This window comes from Stegostoma tigrinum, chromosome 15 (genome assembly GCF_030684315.1).
Source record: "Stegostoma tigrinum isolate sSteTig4 chromosome 15, sSteTig4.hap1, whole genome shotgun sequence".
Taxonomy (NCBI): Eukaryota; Metazoa; Chordata; class Chondrichthyes; order Orectolobiformes; family Stegostomatidae; genus Stegostoma; species Stegostoma tigrinum.
In genome coordinates this window covers 21230409-21254482 of record NC_081368.1, presented here as the reverse complement: position 1 = coordinate 21254482, position 24074 = coordinate 21230409, and the positions used below count along the sequence as shown (strand labels likewise).

The following is a 24074-nucleotide window of genomic DNA, read 5'->3' as shown; positions in this document are numbered from 1 at the left end:
GGGTGAAATCAAAATTCAAGGCCATTAGTATACGATACAAGGAATTTATTTCAAATTTTATTATCCAAACAGCTCGCTATCACAAGAGGCAGATGTAGCAGATAGAGTGGATGCATTTTGCGGGGAAAATGAATAAGTACATAGGGAAGAAAGGAATAAGATAAGCTTAGCTAAAAAGAAGTTAAAGGAATCTCATGTGAAGCATAAATGTTGGCAGAAACCAGCTGAACCTAATGACCTGTTTCAAAGAACAAACAAAGAACAAAGAAAATTACAGCACAGGAACAGGCCCTTTGGCCCTCTAAGCCTGCGCTGATCAAGATCCTCTGTCTAACCTGTCATCTATTTTCTCCCTGCCCATCCATGTACCTGTCCAAACATATCTTAAAAGACGCTAATGTGTCTGCGTCTACCACCTCCGCTGGCAACGAGTTCCAGGCACCCACCACCCTCTGTGTAAAGAACTTTTCACGCATATAAACTTTCCTCCTCTCACTCTGAATTCATGACTCCTAGTAATTTAGTCCCCCACTCTGGGAAAAAGCTTTTTGCTCTCCACCCTGTCTATACCCCTCATGATTTTGTAGACCTCAACCAGGTCCCCCCTCAATCTCCGTCTTTCTAATGAAAATAATCCTAATCTACTCAACCTCTCTTCATAGCTAGCACCCTCCATACCAGGCAACATGCCTTCTTGACCACCCTATTGACCTGCGTTGTCACCTTCAGGGAACAATGGACCTGAACACCCAGATCTCCCTGTTCGTCAATTTTTTCCCTAGGACTTTTCCATTTACTGTGTAGTTTGCCCTTGAATTAGATCTTCCAAAATGCATCACCTCGCATTTGCCCGGATTGAACTCCATCTGCCATTTATCTGCCCAACTCGCCAGTCTACAGTTTCCTAACTGTAAATCTGATGTGATGTAAATCCATGTTATTCAGGCACGTACACAGATAGAGATGGGTACAGTTGAATAGTGGGTACATTGCTGCTGGACTAATAATGCAATAAAATGTGATTAACTCCCAGCATGATTTTCTGAAAACTTGAATTAAGAGGAAAATCTGGGAGTAGAAGGCTATCATCAGTAAAAACAGCAATAAAACTGTTATAACTACAGGAACTGCTGGAAAAGCTCAGCAGGTCTGGCAGCATCTGTGAAGAGAAAATCAGAGGTAATGTTTTGGGTCCGTTCTGAGGAGGGGTCACCGGACCTGAAAAGTTAACTCTTGATCTTTGCTTCACAGATGCTGCCAAACCTGCTGCACTTTTCCAGCAACTTCTGTTTTTGTTGCTGATTTACAGCATCTGCAGCTCTTTTCGTTTTTACTTAATTAAACTGTTCAGTTTTCTGAACATAAGGTTGACTCTTAGCTTCCTCCAAAATAGTCCAGCAAGACATGATATGGCAATGCATCATGACAAGATAATATAAAAAAAGCGTCCAGCATCACCTTCTGAAGGCAAGTATGAATGGGCAGTAGAAGTGACCTTATCAGCAAAGCCCATATCCTGAGAATAAATTGAAACATGTACGCATATCCCCAAACCAGCACAATAGTGTCCAATCATAGTTTATATGAGCGCACATGTTGCATCTTCAGTCACATAAAAACAGCGTAATGGTCTGAAGGTGAAATGTATTGCTCTAACACTGTCATCTGAATAAATGCGGTGATACATGTAGTTGTGGGATTTAACAAGGTGATACTAATTGATTAGAGGAACCATTCTCTTTGTTACCAAGTTGGGTATTTGTTACACATTGCTCTTTTACAATCACACTTACCTTTTCTGAATATTTAAACTGCCTCCAGTATCTCTCAAACATCTGAGGCTTTGTTTTTTCTGGGTAACAAGTCACAGTCTTCAAGTAAACCTTCAGATTCCTTTCCAAGAAAAGATTCACCTCACCGTAATCATAATCATCGTACCTGTTAATTGGAAGAGAAAACCCTTTCAGTGACTACAATCAATAATCTCCAGAACGTCTGTATTAGTGGATTTATACAGACTATTTACATCACAGTTGTTTTTCTGCTGCACTACAATGTTTATTAGTTTTGTTAGATTGTACAGAGGTATTCAAATTTACATGAGTTCTGGGTAGAGTAGATAAGGAAGAACTGTGCTCCTAACCATGTAAGAAAATGGTGGTACTGATTTATGGTCATTGGTGAAAGAAGGAATGATGAACAAGGAAAAAGGTTATCATGCAATGAACGCTTAGTATCTTAAAAGTTTTGCCTAAGTGTGATGGATGCAGGTTTAATCAAGGCACTCAAGGGAATTAGATTATTCTCTGAATGAAAGAACATGCAGGGTCTCACGGAGAAGGCGAGTCAGTGATACTGGTAAATTAGAAAGCCAGCACAAAGACAGAAGGCCAAATGTCCTCCTCCTGTGCTGTAACCATTACAGTGCTCTCACGCTTTGCAGGAGTTTTATCAGGGAAGTTTAAACAGTGACAGCACTAGACAAGCTCCATAACGGTACGGGGGTAGATTCACACGCTGGTGTGAACCTACACATGAAGGTTTTGAGTTCAGTCTTTTCTCTACTTTGAAGGATGGTCTCAAATCTGTAGAACTATGAGACAGAGATGGGGAAAGTGCATAATCAAATATGATTCTTTACTCTGCTAAGCATCGAGTGACCATCACGATATTTGCGTGGATGCTGAAGATTACTTGCTAAGAATGGCTGGTGGGAAAGGGACTAACACTTGTGAAATGTATTCCACTTTGGGTCAGTATTTTGAAAAGAGGAGAGAAAATATTTCAGCTATCCGACATCACTGTTTTATGAATCGTTATGGTCACAGAAAGAGAATGAATAATAAAATCCCTATTGCTTTAAAAAAGGCCATTCAGCCCACTGAGTCTGCACTGATCCTCCAAGGAGCAGATCTACCCAGATCCAAACACTACCCTACTTCTGTAATCCTGTATTTCCTATGGCTAACCTATTTTCATTTGTCGAACCTTGGACAGCACAGGGTAAATATAGCATGGTCAATCCACATAACCTGCACATCTCTGGACTGTGAGAAGAAACCCACACAGACACAGGGAGAACATGTGAACTCCACACAGACAGTCACCCATGGCAGGAAACAAACCAGGGTCCCTGGCACTGAGAGGCAGCAGTGCTAACCACTGAGCCACTGTGCCATCCCCTAACCATTAAGCCACTGTGCCATCTTGTGATCACACAATCTTCAGCAATTTTATGCAGTCATTGCTAAGAAATTATGACGGTTCACCTTTAACATGCACTTTTCTTATTTTCACTGAGATTTTTTAAACTTTTCTGAAAAACTTGCTCCCATTTCTTGAAAATCGTGTTGTATAAACAAAAGTCAGATTTACCTAATGCCAAACATGCAGTGGATGTAGTTCCAAATGCCCCTTTTAAGTGCTGAGAAATCACAGCCGCGCTGTTTGGCCATGTTGCCATTCTTCAGGCTGTACACAGTGCGGAACTTTTCATCCAGAAGGTGGCCAATGTCTGAATACAGCCGGTTCACGAGTGAGAACCCATGGTCTTCCCAGGAATAGTCCTGTAGAAGGAACAGGAAGTGAAGCCTGTTTTTTTAAACAGTTCAAGAAACAGCTAGCTGACCAAAGGTGGGCTGAGCAGAGGGACAATGGGAGTGAGATTGGTCACTTTTCATCACCGAGCTTTTAAATAGGTGCTCTCATTGCACAAAAAAACCCTCTGTGTAACATCTTCCTGATAAACTCAAGTCATGACCATTCACTTATGCACAGTAGCTGTCATGGGTAAACCCCAGCCGAGTGTTACTTTGAGACATCCTTCTCCCATTGTCAATGTCAACTTCTGAATTCATATTTTTTCTGCATTAGCCATCTAAAAGTCATGGCAAGAGTATGGGTTCCTTCTTTATTATGAAACTAATCATCATCAAACTAGGTCATCTACTTCCACAATTTAAGCCAGCCTGAATACAAAGCTTGAAGCAGAGGTTTTTAGTTAGTCTCATAAAAGTTCACTAAAACAAGGTGTTATGCAAGATATGCTAGGGTGGATTGAGGACTGGATCTTTAGCAGAAAACAGAGGATCAAGATAAATGGATTTTTGACATGCTGGTAAATCCAAACACATGGACCGCGAGAAGGATCCATGCTGTGACCTTAGTTACTTTCACTAGGATTGGCCAACCGTATTGTAGATAATGTGACTGAAATAAAGATGGATGAGCAAGCAGGACACAAAGGCCTGTGTTTCTGAGTTTCTGCAGTGCATCCTGTAGATAGTACACACTGCTGCTACTGAGTGTCAGTGGTGAAGGGAGTGGATGCTTGTGGATGTGATGCCAATCAAGCGGGCTGCTTTGTCCTGTATGATGTCAAGCTTCTTGAGTGTTTCTGGAGCTGCGCCCGTCCAGGCAAGTGGGGAGTATTCCATCACACTCCTGATTTGTGCCTTGTAGATGGTGGACAGGCTTTGAGGATTTACATTTTGGGGAATCAGGAGCCGAGTAACTTGTCACAATATTTCTAGCCTCTGAACTGCTCTTCTTGCCACTTTGTTTATGTGACAAATCCGGGTTCTGTTTCTGGCCCAGGATGTTGATAGTGGGGATTCAGTGATGCTAACACCACTGACTTTCAAGGGGTGGTGATTAGATTTTCTCTTATTGGAGATGGTCATTGCTTGGCATTTGTGTGGCACAAATGTTACATGTCAGCCCAAGTCTGGGTATTACCCACATCCTGTTGCATACGAACATGGACTGCTTCAGTATCTGCAAATGGTGCTGAACACTGTGCAATAATATGGAGGGAAGGTCGTTGATGAAGCAGCTGAAGACGGTTGGATCTAGGACTCCTGCAGAGATGTCCTACAGCTGAGATGACTGATCTTCAACAACCACGACCATCTTCCTGTGTGTCAGGCATGACTCCAATGAGTGATAAGGTTACGGCTGCTTCCTCCTGCTGCCATGATCTTACTTTTAGTTTTAACCTTCAAATCCAGTGACTGACTGTGTTAATCAGTCCCACAGCCTATCCCAGACTTTCAGCTCATATTGGGAAAGTATAAGAAGTGGAGAACAAGATACAAGTAAGCAAAGAAATGAATTGAGCTAACTTCTACCTTCAGTGTCAGATTTGGTTAGCATCTCTCCCTCTCAACTTCATAAATCAGACTTAAATGCAATTCCGCAGCAGAGATTGATCAAGGCAGCCTCAAAGTTAACTATGGAGAATTTCTCCTCCTACCCCCTTTATTTTAAAAATGCCTCTGTCACCCCAGGGTGCAGAATGCTTTAATATCAAATTTCCCACATGGGTACTCAACAGCCTAAAGCACACTCATCCCTTGCCACATGCTACTGAAGAGATTATACCTGAGCCCGAAAAACAGGCAGCTGCTCTCCACTTCTTCTGGCGAACTCAGGGTAACCAAACTCAGGATCTTCGACATAACAGGACAAGTCAGGCATTGTGACAGGTTTATCTTCCAGAGCTGTGTAATCAAAGGGTAAAAATGTCAGAGACAAAGAACAAAGTAAATTACAGCACAGGAATGGGCCCTTCAGCGTCCAAGCCTGCACTGATCCAGATCCTCTATCTAATCCTGTCACCTATTTTCCAAGGATCTGTATCCCTCTGCTCCCTGCCCATTCATATATCTGTCTAGGTACATCTTAAATGACGCTATCATGTCCGCCTCTACCACCTCCACTGGCAACATGTTCCAGGCACCTACCGCCCTCTGCGTTAAGAACTTTCCACGCATATCTCCTTTAAACTTATCCCCTCTCACCTTGAAATCGTGACCCCTAGTAACTGAGTCCCCCACTCTGGAAAAAAGTTTCTTGCTATCCACCCTGTCTATACCCCTCATGATTTTGTAGACCTCAGTCAGGTCCCCCCTCAACCTCTGTCTTTCTAACGTAAATAATCCTAATCTACTCAACCTCTCTTCATAGCTACAGCATTCCATACCAGGCAACATCCTGGTGAGCGTCCTCTGCACCTCTCCAAAGCATCCACACCCTTTTGGTAATGTGGTGACCAGAACTGTATGCAGTATTCCAAATGTGGTTGAACCAAAGTCTTATACAAATGTAACATGACCTGCCAACTCTTGAACTCAGTATCCGTCTGATGAATGAAAGCATGCTGTATGCCTTCTTGACCACTCTATCCACCTGATTTGCCACCTTCAGGGTACAATGGACCCAAATACCCAGATTTCTCTGTGCATCAATCTTCCCCAGGGATTTTCCATTTACCGTATAGTTTGCTCTTGAATTGGATCTTTCAAAATGCATCACCTTGCATTTGCCTGGATTGAACTCCATCTGCCATTTATCTGCCCAACTCTCCAGTCTATCTACATTCTGCTGCATTCTCTGACAGTCCCCTTCACTATCAGCTACTCCACTAATCTTAGTGTCATCTGCAAACTTGTTAATCAGACCATCTATATTTTCCTCCAGATCATTTATATATATCACAAATAACAGTGGTTAATAAAGAGAGTCCTTCATGGTAACTTCGGCCAGTGATGGGAATTGAACCCATGCTGTTGACATCACAGTGCTTCCCAAACCAAACACCCAACCAACTGAGCTAAACCAACCCCTTAACTACACAAATAAAAAGCCACTTGAAGGAAATCTGCTTACCTCTGGTTGGTGGACTTGTGTCTTTTTCTGTCTCTAGCCCAATCCATATTTCGTCCCTCAGCATCTCTTCTTCATTCTCTTTCTCAGCTTGAAATTTATGAATCCTATCTGCCAAATATTCGGAATCACTGGAATAATCCACTGACTGAAGAAATCAAAATAAAACTGGATGAAAGGTCATCAATCGGAAATATTAATTCTGTTTTGTTTTCCACAGATGATACCAGAACAGCTGAGTATCTTTTGTTTTTATTAGTCTTGGTCTTTCATTGACTCTCCCCCAAGATTATCACACTTGATTTGCACATATCTGAATTGAAGTCCTCCTTATGCAGCGAGGTTAAGACACTCTGAAATCAATTCATCTTCTCTCTTAACAACTTGACGAAAGAGAGACCAGAACTTTCAAACCCCTCTCAACTCAAGTATGGTACTGAGCCACAAAACCCCACAACATGTGCAGCAAGATAACAAAGTGTGGAGCTGGATGAACACAGCAGGCCGAGCAGCATCTCAGGAGCACAAAAGATGACGTTTTGGGCTCTCTGATGAGGGGTCTAGGCCCAAAACGCCAGCTTTTGTGCTCCTGAGATGCTGCTTGGCCTGCTGTGTTCATCCAGTTCCACACTTTGTTATCTTGGATTCTCCAGCATCTGCAGTTCCCATTATCTCTGAACATATGCAGCAATCCAGCTACCAAAGCCAGGAAACGAAGTCTTTTCTTTCTCCACTTCCCAAGCCTCCATAAACTGACCAATATTTACATTTCTCCCTTGAACTGTTTCACTCATTACATAGATTCAATCCAAAGCACTATTCCGGGTTTAACCTTCCAAATGTTGAGAATGAATGAGTTTATATATAATGAATGGGGCAGGATTCTTGTGGTACAGACATAATGTGTCTTTGAGCCAGGAGGTATCTGCAGTTTTCCAATCCTTTGGAACTTTTCCAGAATCTAAGAATTCTTGCAAGATTACAACCAGTCCATCCACCATCTCTATACAGACATTTTCTTTAGTATCCCAAGATGCATCCCATCAGGTCCAGGGGACTTAATCGCCCTTAGCCCCATCAATTTCTCTAGTACTTTCTCTCTCATGATAGTTAAGATATTTAATTCCTCACCTCTTTTTTTGCCTCTTGATTACTTCGTATTTTCAGAATGCTATTAGTGTCTTCTATCATGAGGACTTGGCAGTATTTACTGAACTCTGCTGCCATTTCCTGATTCCCCATTATGATTTCGCTAGCCTTGTCCTCCAAGGGACGTATTTCACTTTGACCTTTCTCTTCCTTTTCATGTATTTAAAAAGATCTTGCCGACTGTCTTGATATTACTTGCAGGTTTACCCTCAGGATTTATTTCCTCCCTCTGCGTTCGTTTTTTTGGTCACCTGTTGTTTTTTTAAAACTTGCCCAAACTTTTGGCTTGCCACTGATCTTTGTCGCATTGTTTGTTTTTCTTTCAATTTGAGGCTAGTTTTAACTTCCTGGGTTAATCGTGGTTGGCTTATTCCCTTCCCAGAATCCTTTTTCAGTAGAATACATTGTTATTCTGAGCCATGAACTATTTTCTTCATCGTCTGTGATTATTCTTCAACTATCTTTGCTGCTAAACCCCCTTCTTGATCCACTCCAATTAGCTCTGTTGACATTTTATTTCAGTTACCCTTATTTAAGTTTCTCTGTTGTCTTTGACCCAAGTTGCTCTCTTTCAAATTCAATGTTAAATTTTACTTTGTTCCAACCACCATTTTCTTTTTTTTACTCTGAGATAATTTATTAAACCTGCCTTTAAATATTGTCAAATCCAAAAGAGCCTGGTTGGATCTTGTTCTAGGAAACTGTCTTGAACACATTATGAATTCTTTCACGTGGCTTCCTCTGCCAATTTGACTTTCCCAATCCGCACGAAGATTGCAGTAACTCCACATTAGTGTCCAGCCCTTTTTTCACGCCTGCTTCGTCACGTGGATGTGATGCATTTTACGCTGGCAACAGTCAGTATCCAGAGAAGAGTTATGTGATTGTTCTGTTTGGGATTGCTGCTGCTTTCCATCTACATATGTACACACCAATTAATGTAAATCAATTTTTCCAAAATGGTTTACGCATGTACTGATTATTTAGCTACTGCACCAGCAGAGAAAGAAGGTAGCTTATCTACTTAAGTCAGAAGGAGCCCAATAGTTCTGTGAAATATTATTGATACGACCACTGCCCACTCAATTCTCATGGTTTAATCAAAGTTCACTTTAAAAAAAGTGCTTCTGAAATGGTCTTCTACTATAATGGGCTATAATCGCAATTCACTATCACCTCAGGGTATCTTCTTGTATGAAGTTAACCGGGGCTCTGTGCACTGCTACCATAGTTCACTATGTAACCTAACATTACCACTCCACCAGCCCACCAAACACACACTTCATCTCCAAGATATTGCTTACCCTTCGCCTGCGATGTGCCAGTGAGGGGTCCGGGATGTTACCATTTCCATTCGTTGTGTCTCCCTGGTTGTTAATCGATGATGGCCTTAAGACGTGGCCACCCTCATGTCCTCCCTCAGCACTTATTCCACAGCCAAATACAAAACTCGCCAGCGAGTGATAATGAGCCAGCAGCACTACACCATGTACCAGCTCTGCCAGTGACCAACAATGCTCTCCAGTTTTCAGCAAGTTCTAGATGGATGGAAAATGCGAAGTTTTAAGAAAAGGGGGAGAATCATGATATCTTGATTTGATTTCTTCTCTTGCTTTACGTATTTCATTGCACAGTTCTTATGTTCCTTCGTCCCTTTGGAGGGGGTCAAAAGTCCAGGCCTATGCTAACATTATTCTGAACTGATCCCAATTAGGCTGCGTGAGAGCCATCATGGCATAGATTTTTGATCAGATCTGCACTGTGCATTAACACTTAGTTGGTCCTCCTTCCACAAGGGGGTTTTGATAGAGTGAAAAAGATGAAACTGTTTTCACTGGCAGGAGGTTTGGCAATTAGAGGCTCAAATAGTAACTGGGAAAAGAACCAGTGAAGTGAGGAGTTCTGTTTCTTATGGAGCAGTACGTTTGTGACTGAATACACTGAAAGCAGGGCAGATGCAGATTCAATATTAACTTTTAAAATGAAAGTAAACTTGAAAATAAGAAAAGCAAGGTTGTGGAAAAGAGCAGTGTTGTGGGTCCGGGGATCTTTCAAAGAGCAAGCACAGACTCAATGGGCCAAATGATCTCTTTCCGCAATAATGACTCAATGAAAGCAAAATAAAAACAACCTGAAATACACAAAGCACAACTTATCAAAATTTCTTTGTTGTTTTAAGTTTACCACTTTATTTGTGTCAAAACTAACATGTCACTGGGGAAGTCCAAACATTTAGGATGTGGTTGAACGGTAACTCAGCCAGATGGTATGTATGGTTCACAGAAGGATGCAACTCACCTCAATGTGTTGCTTGGTGATGAGCCAGGGCCTGTGTGCCAGGATCTTGTTGATCTCATTGAGGTTCCTCAGTCTCTGAGGGATACAGTCAAGCCCCTGCAACCACTGTGGGTCACCGCCCACCTGCAAAAACTGATTAATGTGAACTTCAACCAAATAGGAGGACTGGTGTCGGGCTGCCGCCTGGAAAATGTGTGTGTGTGTGAGAGAGAGAGAGAAGTTTAATAATAAAGTTCAATATTAGACACCGACGTCAGCGAACTAAACAACATTCCTTATTGGATGCTACTGAGGCAAAGAAGTGCAAGGAATAGGACCAAGAATAGGCCATTTGGCCCATCTAATCTGCTCTATCATTCAATAGGAATTATGACTGATCTTTCGATCGGGAAATGTTTGAACGTCCCATAGTTCCTCAACCACTTGTGTGTAGTGTTTGAAGGTTGTTGGCATCATGAAACCGAACCCCAGCAAGAGTAACTGAACTCAGGATAGGCCAAGATTAAACTCTGAAGAAAATCTGATTCTCAAACAGCACTGACCACATCACCAAAGATGGAACAAAGCTGTAACAGGTACTATACTCAGCAACCACTTTACATTATGTAATGGTGCAGACAGCACTTGGTTCAAGATAATGTAATTCCTGGAATTTAGTCAGTTTTCTGTCTTTAAAGCAAAGCCAAAATTAATTTAAAAATGAATGATGAGAGGCATTCACACCAAGCCTTTTAAACAATTAGCATTTTTTTGTATTTAATCTCCTAGCATTGTGTAAAAAATGGGCAATGCAGAAGCTGGGTTAATATCCAAGGAGGTTTTTGCTGAGGCAATCTACTGCAAAAGTGAGACTACTGAGGCTAACATCACAAAGGAGCTGATGTTGGTGAAGGTGTAGTCATCAACAAAGTAATCTTTGTCTTTGCTCATTGCCAATTTCCATGATCTCTTCCAGTCCTTCTGACCATCTGAGAAACTGATGTTCGTCCAATTCTGGTCTCTTGCTCATCCTTAATTTTATTTACACTGTCATGACAAACTCTAGCTGACACAGGCTTTTTTGAAGCACATCGCTAAGCCTCCCTGTCTCTCCCCTCGATTATTCCTAGATTTTCGGACAGTTTTTTTCAGTCACCTGTCCAAAGATCTTAGTCTGAAACTATGGTTAACAATAATTCTGTGAAATGCCCTGGAGATATTTAACTATATTAGGAATGCTTGTATAAATGCTGTTGCTTCTAAGTGTTATGAGTTGAAAATACTTAGATATAATTCAGTTATCAACACAAATCTGGCTGAATTAAGCTGCTAAAGTGAACATAGAGAGGGAGCTGGCAAAGCATGTGGGGGAAGTCATCGTCCATTTTTATTGAAGTGTTCGACCCTCCCTCACAGTCACGGAGATAGCTTATGTTGCACTACCTCTCATTCATTTAGCTCTCTCAAGTTGTTACTACAATCCACAGCAGTCCATAAGCACATTTTAATAAAAATAATCAAAATATTAATTAGAACTGTCGAGGATTTCCCCAAAATGAAAAATAAAAGTCCCTCCTTGCCTGCAAGTTGTACAAATGTGTGATATGCGGGATAAAGGGAAATAGCACAGATAAAAATTCCCTTAAACCCCCTGGGATCAAAATAAATGCTACAGGAAGATATTGTCGCTTCACTGTGGTGTTGAGTCTGCAACGGACACTGCAGCTAACATCTAGTACCTCCACTTTTCAGGGAGTTCAGACAGAAAGACATGAATGCAAGAATTCAATGAACGGGTTATGACAAGGGCTGTGAAAGGTGGTCTCTTATGGTTAAGCAAGCTTTAAGTGCATATTGGAGAGAGATAATGGGAACAGCAGATGCTGGAGAATCCAAGATAACAAAGTGTAGAGCTGGATGAACACAGCAGGCCAAGCAGCATCTTAGGAGCTCAAAAGCTGACGGTTCGGGCCTAGACCCTTCATCAGAAAAAGATCTTTTGTGCTCTTAAGATGCTGCTTGGCCTGCTGTGTTCATCCAACTCTACACTTTGTTATCTCTTTAAGTGCATATTGTTGTGTTCAATCATTGTGCTATTCTAGCTCAGACAGAAGCTGATGCAGACAGACAATCACAAGGAGGCACTGCTGTTTCAGTGAGCATTCTGTTCTGAAAGGTCCATTTGTTTCATGTGGATGACTGAGAGACTTTTCTGCTCTACAGGAACAAACAGCTGGCGTAGAGGATGTCTCAATCTTAAAATTCTCATTTTTGTGTTCAAATACTTCCTGGTCCTTGCTCATTCCCAATTTCTTCCAGTCCTTCTGACCCCCTAAGAAATCGGTGTTCCTCCAATTCTGGTCTCTTGCTTGTCCTCAATTTTAATAACGCTGTCATTGACAAATTCCAGCTGTCACAGAATTTTGAAGCATATCGCTAAGCCTCCCTGTCTCTCCCCTCGATTATTCCTAGATTTTCGGACAGTCTTTTTAGTCACCTGTCCAAAGATCTTAGTCTGAAACTATGTTTGGCAGTAATTCTGTGAGGTGCCCTGAGATGGTCAACTGTATTAGGAATGCTTGTGTAAATGCTGCTGCCACTGAGTGTTACAGGTTGAAAATATTCAGATACAATGCAGCAAAATAAAGGCAAAAAGAGATGAAAGCAAGTCTTTAACCCTTGTAAGTTCACCTCCAACAAAAGGTGATATGCTCCCATTGCAAGTGTCTCTGAGGGTCAGTCAGGTCTGCAATCATCGAGTGAACACAACAGCCCGCTCCAACAGGAGCTATGACGGGGAAATATGCTTCACTCGGAGCAGCTTTTCTGACCACCCTTCTCCCCTGTGCAGAAAGGTCAAAATCTGAAATGTGTTCAAGTTGATGCTTTAACCAACAGGGCATGGCCACATTTCTAAAGCTTTGCAGAAAAGGCACAGTGACATTACCATGATGGCGATGTAGTGTCGGTAGTGGAAGGGGAGAGGTCCGTCCATATGCAGCAAGTAGTGTTGGGTTTTCAGGAATGATTCCAGGTACTGAGGGTGGCATCCCATGAGTTGTACAACTCCGTCCAGACAGCTCCTGCTGCCCAGCGCTTTCACAAACAACAGGTGAGTCCGCTCATTGTCTGCACCCATCTTGTTGATCTGACATTTAAAAAAACGCCAAACTGAAAAGTCAGTCAAATTCCATTTACCTCAGACAGACCGGCTGGCTATTAAAGTTTATCAATCCAAAAAGCTCCATGTACATCGTCCTGCTCCCAAGTGTGGAAACACGTGAGTTCAGATTTTTAAATACATCCCTAACCCCACATCACACGCAACTTGTTATATATGCCCGCTGAGCTAGACTTGGTCCCAACACTGGTGGAAAGCACCAAGTGGAGTAACGGTTGCTTCCCTAGGGGTGGGAACAGCTTGGAAAGAAGAATCACTTATTCTGCCATCACTATTTTAGTAGCTAGTTGCAAAGTAACACAAGCAAAATTGTTTAAGAGGAGCATCATGCATTTACTCTTGGCTAATGTCCATGACAAGTCCTGCTGAAAAATAAATTTAAAAATGTCTACAATCAAAGAAGTACTGAAAGAAGAAACTTAAAACCTTGAAAATGACTGATTGCTCTAGAAACCTCTTTTCAAAACTTCTCAAGAGTAAACTGAGCAAAGCAAAATACAAAAGCCCCAGGTTCTTTCTAGGCTGGGACAGCAATATGGGTCATTGTATATGTAATTGATCTTGGGAGTTGAAAAATTAATCAGGCAGGACTCCTGTTGCTGATTTTTAACTGGTGACCTACTGGACTTCAGGACGACAGAACTGAGTCGACAGTGGTGTACCTCTGTTTGAACATTCTGTACAGTTTATCAAGATGCACACGTGCAATATGACAGTGAGATACTAGTAGGCAGATGTCGTCTGTGGACCTGTGTATTAAAGCTGCACTTGCAGAAGTGAATCAGAGCTAACTGGAAGGAATGAAACAGGTACACTGTTATGGAACTAGTGTTTTGATAATATAGGAGAAAAGGCACACACCTGCCCTACAAGATTTCCCCACTATACACTCACAGCAGCGATTTGTAGTGTGTATCCTTAAAATGAACCTGTGCAACTTCTTTTTTCATTGAACTGGCTCATTTCCAAAATTTATTTCCAGCAAACAGAATTAATTTGAACATTACCTCATGCTCTGGTATCAATGGATTTTGTCCATTGGTACATGGTCTAGGGACCCTGCCTGCTCGTTCCTGGAAGAGAACCAGAAAAACACGTTACCAAAGATTACACTAAATTGATATACTATTCAACTACCTTTCAAAGCTCCTCCCTCATCCAGGGAGGTCTCAGTCGATTTGCTCTTATATTTTATTGTAGCATATTTAGATACTTGGTTGAAATATCAAGGTCAACAGACAGGACATTAACAAAGTTTAAAGAACAAGGAACAGGAGGTCAGCAAGTGACCATTAAACAATGCTGACTTTGGCTTTAAGCCCCTTTGAGGTTCTGGGAGGAAAAAGAGCGTAATGAATGCGAGAGTTGAAAGGCTTATAGATGCTGTGGCTGGTTTAGTTAAAGCACCAGGCAGGCTGCTAAGTCTCAGTGTTAGCAGCATGTGGATGTAGGGAAGTGGTCGAACTCACAGCAGTGAGTTGGAGAGATTTTGAAGCAGCAAGAGTGGCAAGTCCAATTCAACACTAACTCGTAAACATTAAATTAAACCACACAGATTTAAGACAAAAAATACTGGAAAAAACCCAGGAGAGAAGTGAGAATTCAAAAATAAAGAAAAAGTCATCCTTTAAACCTACTTCTCTGACCCAGCTTTGGTCACCTGTCCTAATATCTCTTTGTGGCTTGATTCATTGCATTGCTGTGAAGCAACACTGGACATTTTACAACATTAAAGATACTACATAAATGTGCTTTGTTAGGTATGGGGAAAATGCATAATGACAAGATCAGTTTCTACAATAATACCGTTCGTGACGAAATAAAACAAGGGTCAGTTTTAACTGATAACAAGAATGATGTACTGATGGATATTCATCTACTCTGGAACCTTATCAATATAGGAGACAGTGCCTACAAACAAATCAGTCTAACAATTGTGCAGCAGGCAAAGCTGTATAAAATTCTGGCAGCAAAAACTCTACGTCAAACACAAGACTGATGAGGAGGTTTCAAATAACCCAGGACACAGTAACGCAGATCCAGCTCATACACTAACGTTCTTCAAATATGTGCCTATGGAGTGAAACATGGAGTAGCAGTTCTGCTCATATCTAGGTCGTGTCAACACAACACTGAAGTGATAATCTGTGTATTCTGAACTTCATCTATCACATTACATGACAGTGTAGCTAGGCAGAGTAGCACGAAAGGCGAAAAGAAACACACAGCTGAGAGAGCAGCAGAGGGAGAAGCAAAGGCAGAAAACAGGGGGAAAAAAAACACTGAAGCAAAAGAGACAGAGTTTGAGAGAACACACGTGGGAAAGAAATAAATACCAGCACAGAATAAAAAAAGGAAGAGAAAGAAGGCAAACAGAAAATGGGGTGAGACAGATTCTTGATCAGGGGAATCAAGGGTTACGGGAAGAGGCAGGGAAGCGGGTATGAGGAATGTTGGATCAGCCTGTACGGCATTACAGACTTACGGGGCCGAATGGTCTACTCTTGTACCTATCTTGCAATCTTACGGTCTCTGACTTCTGTGTCTGATCATGGTAGTATTTTGGGTGGCATGGAGGCTCGGTGGTTAGCACTTCCGCCTTACAGCACCAGGGACCCGGGTTCGATTCCACCCTCGGCCGACTGACTGTGTTGAGTTTGCACGTTCTCCCAGTGTCTGCGTGGGTTTCCTCCAGGTGTGCTGGTTTCCTCCCATAGTCTGAAGATGTGCAGGTTAGGTGGCTAAATTGCCCAAGGATGTTTAGATTAGCTGGGTTAGACATGTGAAATGCAGCAGTAGGGGAATGGGTCTAGCTGGGATACTCTGAGGAGCGGTGCGGACTTGTTGGGCCGAATGGCCTGTTTCCACTCTGTAGGGATACTATGATTCTGTAGGAGGCAGGGAGCAACAGAATGAGGGGTTCATACTCAAAGCCAGAAATAGAAAAATGAAAAGTAGAGAGAAAAAAAAGGTATAAATATGCAAACAGCATTAAAAGGTAAAGAGGGAACTGAAACAACAAAATGGTGTCAAAGAAACTGACAATTAATGTTGGTCACAACAAAGTGATTATTAAATGGTCAAAAAGGTCAATAACATACTGGAAAACATTAGGGCAACATTTTGAAGGAGTTTGGTGTGGTTTTCAAGTATCTCCTGCCTCAATTATGTCCATTGTAGCCTCTGGCAAAGCGTGCATTACAGTTGCCTCGAAGTAAGTGCACAACATGTTTCAGAATAGATTAATATCTTCTTGCACATGGTTCTGGTAAACTCCCTTTAATGCTGCAAGTGGGGTTACAATTCAAGAAGTTGTGCTCACGAGAGGCAGTAATGATTGATGTGGAGTTTAGAAGAAGTTACAACAGCTACACTCCCACTCTAACAGGCCTTTGGTCTCAGAGGTCACAGCAGTTCTTGAGCCTTGAAATGGAGTCACAGGGAGAACAAATTTGGAAAGCACTGCTCTAAGAAGCTGACCACGAGAAGAACTCTTGCTAATAATTTATAGTATGCATCTAATGATCAAATATCAAATAGACAGTCCTTGTCTAGGTCTATAAATGCTATAAGGTCCACTACATTAATGTTATTACATGACTTCTGACACTGAAGTTCCTGGGTTTGTCTTGCAAACAAACATAAAATGACCATTCAGCACAAAAACTACTGACGTTTGCCCTGACTGAAACAGTGCTTAATGTAGCCATGACACTCTCATAATCCCTATTCCACTCCAAAATACCCAAAACTAGCTTTTAAAGTCAGCCTCCTCACACAAACTCCCAACCATATTCCCAATAAACTGTCAAGTAATGGAACAATTTTCCAACTTCAAGAACCCAACATCGGTAACATAGACTTTCCAAACAGTTTCATCACAGTTAAACGCAGAAATGTCTTCAACAAGATGTCTCAATGTTGTGGAAAATGATGGCATTAATGTTGGAAAGATGGATATAAAACACCACTCTTTTGGCCTACCCTATTGGTAAGGTCATCACATTTCCAGCTGTATGCGCACACCCTGCCTCCTGGCTCACCAAACTAGCACCTGAAAAATGTGGTTCTAATTCAGGTCAGGTTCAAATCTCTGACTCAAAAACAGTGCTTCATTTCCATCTGCAGAAATGCAAATCTCATGACAGCACAGTGATTGGTTTTTCCTCTTCCCACATCAACCATCACTGAAGTCAAAGTAAAGCTGTTAATTTTGTACCATTTGACAGATAGCGTTGTGCTGTGGGCTCATGCCCACTTGCACTTAGGGTCCCACTGGCGCTCTCGAGTAGGAGTTACTGTTGAGGTTCAATGCTTTGTTCACATTATATCAGGGGTGTACTATAACTGACACAGGCAGTTGCCTAGGTTCTGAGGCGTCTGAAATGGCAAAGTGTTCCATTTCCACAGCACTGACATCCCCTACTTAATGAACACGGAAACTTTCTACAGAGAATGACTTTAAAGCGTTGATCAAAATTCCGCTGCATAACTTCTTCCATGAGCGTCCAATCCAATGCAACTGGTTGCAAAGCCGATACCAATGTCATAGTGTAACAGTGGTCTATTCTCATCCAAACAATGTTTATTTAATGCCACAATATACTAAGGTACTTTACAACGAGCAACTCTGGATGAAGAAATATAGCCCATGTCAGATTAAACAGTTCATCACCTTGGCCCGAGACCAAGTTTCAGACTGCAGCTGGCAGTTTCCTTACACTCCTTTACAGTTTGAGAGGAAGCTGTTCTTGGGTTCCTCTACTGAGGAGTTTTATTTAAATATTAAAACTTTCTCCTGTCATAGAGAAACAAACGTTAACTCTTTTTTTTCCTACAATGAACAAAGAAAGCCATATGTTGTTCTCAATATGTGGGATACATACACTCTCCCATGCTTGAAACACACTGTCACATTTCAAGGTTTGTTTCTTTTCAGACCATTGTCTCATGTAAATCTTATGTTAAAAAAAAATGGGTTTTTACAAAATGAAAGTGCACTTTCATTGTTTAAGGAGAGCCACAGAAACATTCCAGATGTGTACTAAAGTTGGACACTAACAGCATTATTAAGGACTAACGGAAACAGTAGGGAAATTGTTATCTCATCCCAAGGGCTCCCAATAAATATTCATACTGTGGGCGAAGAGAGAGGCGAATGGAATGTTGTTGTTTGTCAAATAAAGAATTTGCATCTATACAGTACCTTTTACAACCTTGAGATATCCAAAAGTACTTTACAATTAATATAGTATTTGTTGAAGAACACGCAATGTTGTAATCTCAGAGACACAACAAACACCTTGTACACAACTTAGTCCCATATACAGTTGAAGTAAAATGGCACATAATTTGCTTTTTTTTAAAAAAAATGACCCCGGCTGTGGGAGAAATATTAGGCAGAACTCCAAGGAGAACTCCCTGCTCTTCTTTGAATGGTTCTTTGGGATAATTCTCATCAACCTGAGACAGCATACGGAGCTTGCACGAACAGTTCCATGATAAAACACTTCAATTACGAGGAGTGACTGGAAATGTTGGGACTACTTTTCTTGCTGAGGAGGCTAAAGAGGAGATTTGACGGATGTTAGCAATATCATGACGGGTATGGACAGAGTGGATAGGGAGAAATTGCTCCCACTCATGAACAGAGTGAGGACCAGACAGCACAGTTTTCAATGACGTGTACAAGAAGCAAAGACGAGGTAGGAAAAACAAAACTTCTTTCATGCAGTGAGTGGTTACGCTCAGGAACGCACTGCCTGGAAGTGTGTTGGAGGCAGGTTCAACTAAGATATTCAAGAGGGCATCAGATGATTACTTAAATAGAAGCAATCAACAGCGTTACAGGGAAAAAGCAGGAAATTGGCACAATGTTACAACACTCAAGATCCAGTGCAGGCACAATGGGCCAAATGGCTTCCTTCTGCACTGTATCAGTTCCGTGATTCTGCCTCAGAAGAGAGTATGTTCAACAGCAAGGCATTCCCTCACTGTCAAGCTTGAGTGTGAGCCTCGATAATGTTACTTATGTTCCTGCTGCAGGAATCAAGAGACAGGATGATAGTTACTGATCAGTAGTTAACCCTGTTTGAGGCATATACAGACCTAGTTTCAAAAGAGGTGTGGTAATTGGCTTGATTAGCAGTTGTTCTGGCCAATCCCAGAGGTCATGGACCAAGTTTCGACTTTCACCAGGGATACTGGTGGCACAGTGATTAGCACTGCTGCCTCACAGTGCCAGCAACGTGGGTTCAATTCCAGCCTTGGGTGACTGTCTGTGTGGAGGCTGTATGTTCTCCCCGTATCTACGTGGGTTTCCGCTGGGTGCTCCTGTTTCCTCCAACAGTCCAAAGATGTGCAAGTTAGATGGTCTGGCCATGCGGAACTGCCCTGTATTGTCCAAGCATACACAGGCTAGGTGGTTTAGCCGTGGTAAATGTGGGCTGTGGTGACAGATTTTGGGGTGGCAGAGAGCTGGGTTCAGGTGAGATGCCATTCAGAGGGTCAGTGCGCACCTGATGGGCTGAATAGCCTCTTTCCACACTATAAAGATTCTATGATTCTGTAATAAACAAGACCCAAATGTGAATAGCCTGAAAAAGCTTTGTTGGAAAACATACAATGAAGTGCTAAACGTGGCACAGGCAAGTTAGAAGCCCACTTCAAGACAAACAAGCTAGGAAAGTGAGCTAGTGGAGCATATTTATTATATATTGCATAGGTTTTACCAATTGAATTGTTGATTAACTGTTTCCTTGTATGTTCAATATACTGCAAATGAAAGCAGCTTAACATCTTAAACAAAACATTCTCTCACCCATTGGTAAACTCAATCTGCCAAGGAGGTTTATCAAACACAAGCAAGAAGTCACTAATGGCTGGTCCAAATTACAAGCAGATGCTATTATTACAATCTTGTGGCACAGTATGAAGGTTTCACACAGCTGTTAGATTTCACTGGAATCACAATATAATTTTCTGACGCAACACTTAAGACAATGACACAGGCCTTCTTGAAGAAAGTCCAACAGATATAAATTAAATTCAGATCACAAGTTTTCTAGAATGTGGTCTCTATGCCCAGTCTTTAGATACATCCCATCGTGTGTGCTCCGTTAATCAATGAGACTGTGGGTGATCTGATAATTTTCAACTTCACTTTCCTGCCTTTTCCCCATAACTCTCAATTCCCTTACTGATGGACAGATTTTCAATCTCAGCCTTGAACATACTTAATGAACAGCCTCTGTGGTAAAAAATTTTACTGACTCACTATCCTCAGTGAAAAAATCTTCCCCATCTGGCTTGGCTGATGACACTTTACTTTGAGTTTGATGACTTCTGGTCCTAAGCTCTCCCACAAGGAGAAGCGACCTCTCAGCACCTACCCTGTCATGCCCCCCGACCCACTCCCCCGCCTAGAATCTTGTATACTTCACTAACATATTCCTCATGGCTGAAGGACTAACCCACATGATACATTACAACATTTATAAAAATGTACTTCTGATCTTCAGCAGAATTTTGAGGTTGTTTTTCCTTCCTCTTCCTGCAGCTACTTTAATGGCATGTGCAGCACTAATGGATGCCACCTAAGGATAGTAGAGTTGATGGGATTTTACTGCTGCCCAGCTAAGAGAGGTCCATTGTTTTTAATGGAATCACGGGCATGGGCATCACGAGCTATGCCAGCATTTAATGCCTATCCCCAATGGAAAAGGTGGTGGTGAGCTGTCTTCAACTACTGATGGTCATTTGGTTTAGGGACTCCTTCAGTGCTGTCAGGGAGACAGTTCCAGGATTTTGACTCAGTGACACTGAGGAACAGCGATATATCTCCATGTTGGATTGGTAAGTGGCTTGGAAGGGAAATTGCAGGTGGTGATGTTCCCATGTACCTGCTGCTCTTGTTCTTCTAAATGGGAGTGGTCATGGGTTTGCAAGGTGCAAACTAAGGAGTGTTGGTGAATTTCTGCAGGGCATCTTGTACATGGTCCATGTACTGCTGCGATGGAGGAAGTGAATGTTTCCACCAGTTATAAGAAAAAACAAAGTTGCTGGAAAAGCTCAGCGGGTCTGGCAGCATCTGTGGAGGAGAAAACAGAGTTAACGTTTCAGGTCCGGTGACCCTTCCTCAGAACTTTCCACCAGTTACGTCAGGGTCAACACCAGTTTGCATAACATCTTTATTCTGGTGAATGTGTTCACCAGAAGTAGAAAGCCAAACTGCCCTCAAGGTGGCTCAGTGGTTAGCACTGCTGCCTCACAGCACCAGGGACCCAGGTTCGATTCTACCCTCGGGCAATTGTCTGTGTGGAGTTTGCATATTCTCCCCGTGTCTGCGTGGGTTTCTCCCAGGTGCTCCAGTTTCCTCCCGAAGTCCAAAGATGCGCAGGTCACGTAGACTGGCCATGCTAAATTGCCCATGGTGTCCATGGGTGTGTAAATTAGGTGGATTAGACATGGGGGATGCAGGGTGATAGGAAAGAGAGGGGGACTGGATGCTCCTCAGAGGTGCGGTGTGGACTTGTGCCAAATGGCCTGTTTCCACACTGTAGGATTCTATCATTTCTGTGAAATTTCAGAAACTGAAATGCAGCCAAGCAAACTAGGTAATTCAAGATTCAGGGATCCTTTTGCCCATATTCCTTCCATTTATGCAAACCATAACATAAAGCGTTCATTTATAAAAACATCCAAACACCTTGATTAGATTCTGGTCACACAAACATACAAATGTACAAAATACAAGCATAAGCAGGCCATTCAGCCCTTTGAGGCTGTTCTGCTATTTGACAGGATTATAGCTGATTTTGTTTAGTGTTTCAAATTCAGCATTCCCATCTCTCCCTTGATTCCCTTGTCTAACAAGAATCTGCCTCTTTAACGTATTCAATGACCATATCTCCACTGCCTTCCAACGCACAGTTCCAAAGTCACACAACCCTCAAAAAATTCCCCGTATCTCTCGCTGTCTGTCTGTCTCTCCACTCCCCCCCCACCTGCTGAAAGGATGGCTCCTAATTTTAAACCAATGTTCCCTAGTTCTGGACTGACCCAAATGAGGAAACATCATTTACTCTTAGGAATGCATCATCTGATATTTAAGTCATGTAAATTCTTCAAATTGAATTACAGCAGAAATCTGAGTTATAATCAATTTTTCACATGAATATCTTCCATGGCATTGCTCACTCGTCAACAGTTGAGATATTTTTAGCTGATAAGCTGACCCGACCTCTTTGCATGACTGATCAATTGCTCCTTGAGAATACCTGCTGTGGTTACATTTGGTAGAGATTTTTGTCTCCGAATCATGAAGTTCTTGGTTCAAGGCCCTTTAACGCAGACAAGAAACGTGGCTGGCAATCCATACCAATGTAGTGGAAAAGCATGAGGCATTAAACTGTGGCCATATTTGCCCGTTTGGCATTGCTAATAAAAATACCATGGCACTGTTTTTAAGAATGGTCGGGTTATCTCTGGTGCCCTGGTCAATAGTTATAAATGTCACACAAAAAGATTGATTGTCTGGTTATTACCACATGGCTGTTTGTGGGATCTTGCGTTATAATTTCTGCCCTAATTCCTATATCCCAGCTGTGATTCCATTTCAAATAAGCACTCTATAAAATAGATCGAGATGTCCAGTGGTCATTAAAAGCACGGTTTAAACACAATTCTTTTTTCTACAATGACTTTGCTAATGTGATAAGACCTGAATTTAGATAGCACTTTTTACGGCCTTCGGTCACTCCAAAAATGGTTTGCAGCCAATGACGCACTTCTGACAGGGAGTCATTGTTGTAATGTAGGAAACACCGCAGCCAGTTTGTGCACAGCAGATTCCACAAACAGCAGTGTTTTAATTATTAGATAATCTATTTAACGATGCCGATTAAAGAATAGGTTTTGGCCAGGATACTAAGCCTACTCTTCAAAATAGTGTCATGAGACCTTTTACATTCATCTGACACAGCGGAGCTCAGCTTAAGCTCTTATCTGAAAGAAGAATTGCAGGCACTAGTTATGTCCATCTCAATGCCAGAATTGCCATTATGAAACATCCAACTTTTTCCTCTTTGAGGTTGATCAACATCTTTTAAAGAAAACAACAGTTTCCAGCATTTGAGACATAGCATCTGCAGTGACAGATGTGTTTGAAGTGCCAAGAGATTTTCTGTGTCATTATTGAAAGCAACTTGGAGAATATGTTGTTTTGGTACAATACTGATATTATCACCAAAACACAAGAGGGAAAGTATTAGAGGATGTAAACGTGACACTTAAAGGATTGGCTGCTACAGAGGAGGGCACGCCACTACATTAGATTCTGAAGTTAAACCAAAGCTTCATGTCCTCCTCTTATGCACACTGATGTTGACCTATTTTAAAACTTTAATGTTTTCAACTGTGAAAATACCGTGTTTTCACTCTGATTAAAAAACTTTACAATGTTCTTGCTGTAACCACCAAAGGATTTTTTTTTCTGAATCTGAAAATATTCTTTTGTTCCTTTATCTATGAAAGCAGCCGTTTCTGCACACAGCACAGTTCCTATTTTGGCTTTTCCTTTTCTTGACAACTTTGCAGCAATACTTACATTACATATAAATCACTTTATTTCATAAGTCCATAGCTTTGAAACAGACATGCAGGCTGGAATTCTGTTAGTGCAGCAAGTGCAAAAGCTAGGGATAACATGATTTTGTTCGCTGGTGGGATCCCTTGCAACATTTTTCAATTCTCCAGCAATTAGTTAGTTGCCTATGGGGCTTCTGTTCCTTTAAAGGGCCAG

The 24074-nt window shown here is 41.7% G+C and overlaps 1 protein-coding gene across 2 annotated transcripts in view; it reads right to left on the bottom strand.

The window, feature by feature from the left end:
* The window catches only part of LOC125458720 (sestrin-1-like), a 52525-nt gene that overhangs the window by 2676 nt on the left and 25775 nt on the right, over window positions 1-24074 (bottom strand). For both annotated transcript variants that reach the window (XM_048544234.2, XM_059651367.1), the window contains exons 2-9: window positions 14281-14346; window positions 13040-13240; window positions 10114-10296; window positions 9120-9353; window positions 6670-6814; window positions 5383-5501; window positions 3376-3566; window positions 1794-1938 (exon numbers count right to left, since the gene is read on the bottom strand). In XM_048544234.2, the coding sequence (XP_048400191.1) occupies window positions 1794-1938; window positions 3376-3566; window positions 5383-5501; window positions 6670-6814; window positions 9120-9353; window positions 10114-10296; window positions 13040-13240; window positions 14281-14346 (1284 nt within the window). The remainder of the gene's footprint in view (window positions 1-1793; window positions 1939-3375; window positions 3567-5382; window positions 5502-6669; window positions 6815-9119; window positions 9354-10113; window positions 10297-13039; window positions 13241-14280; window positions 14347-24074) is intronic.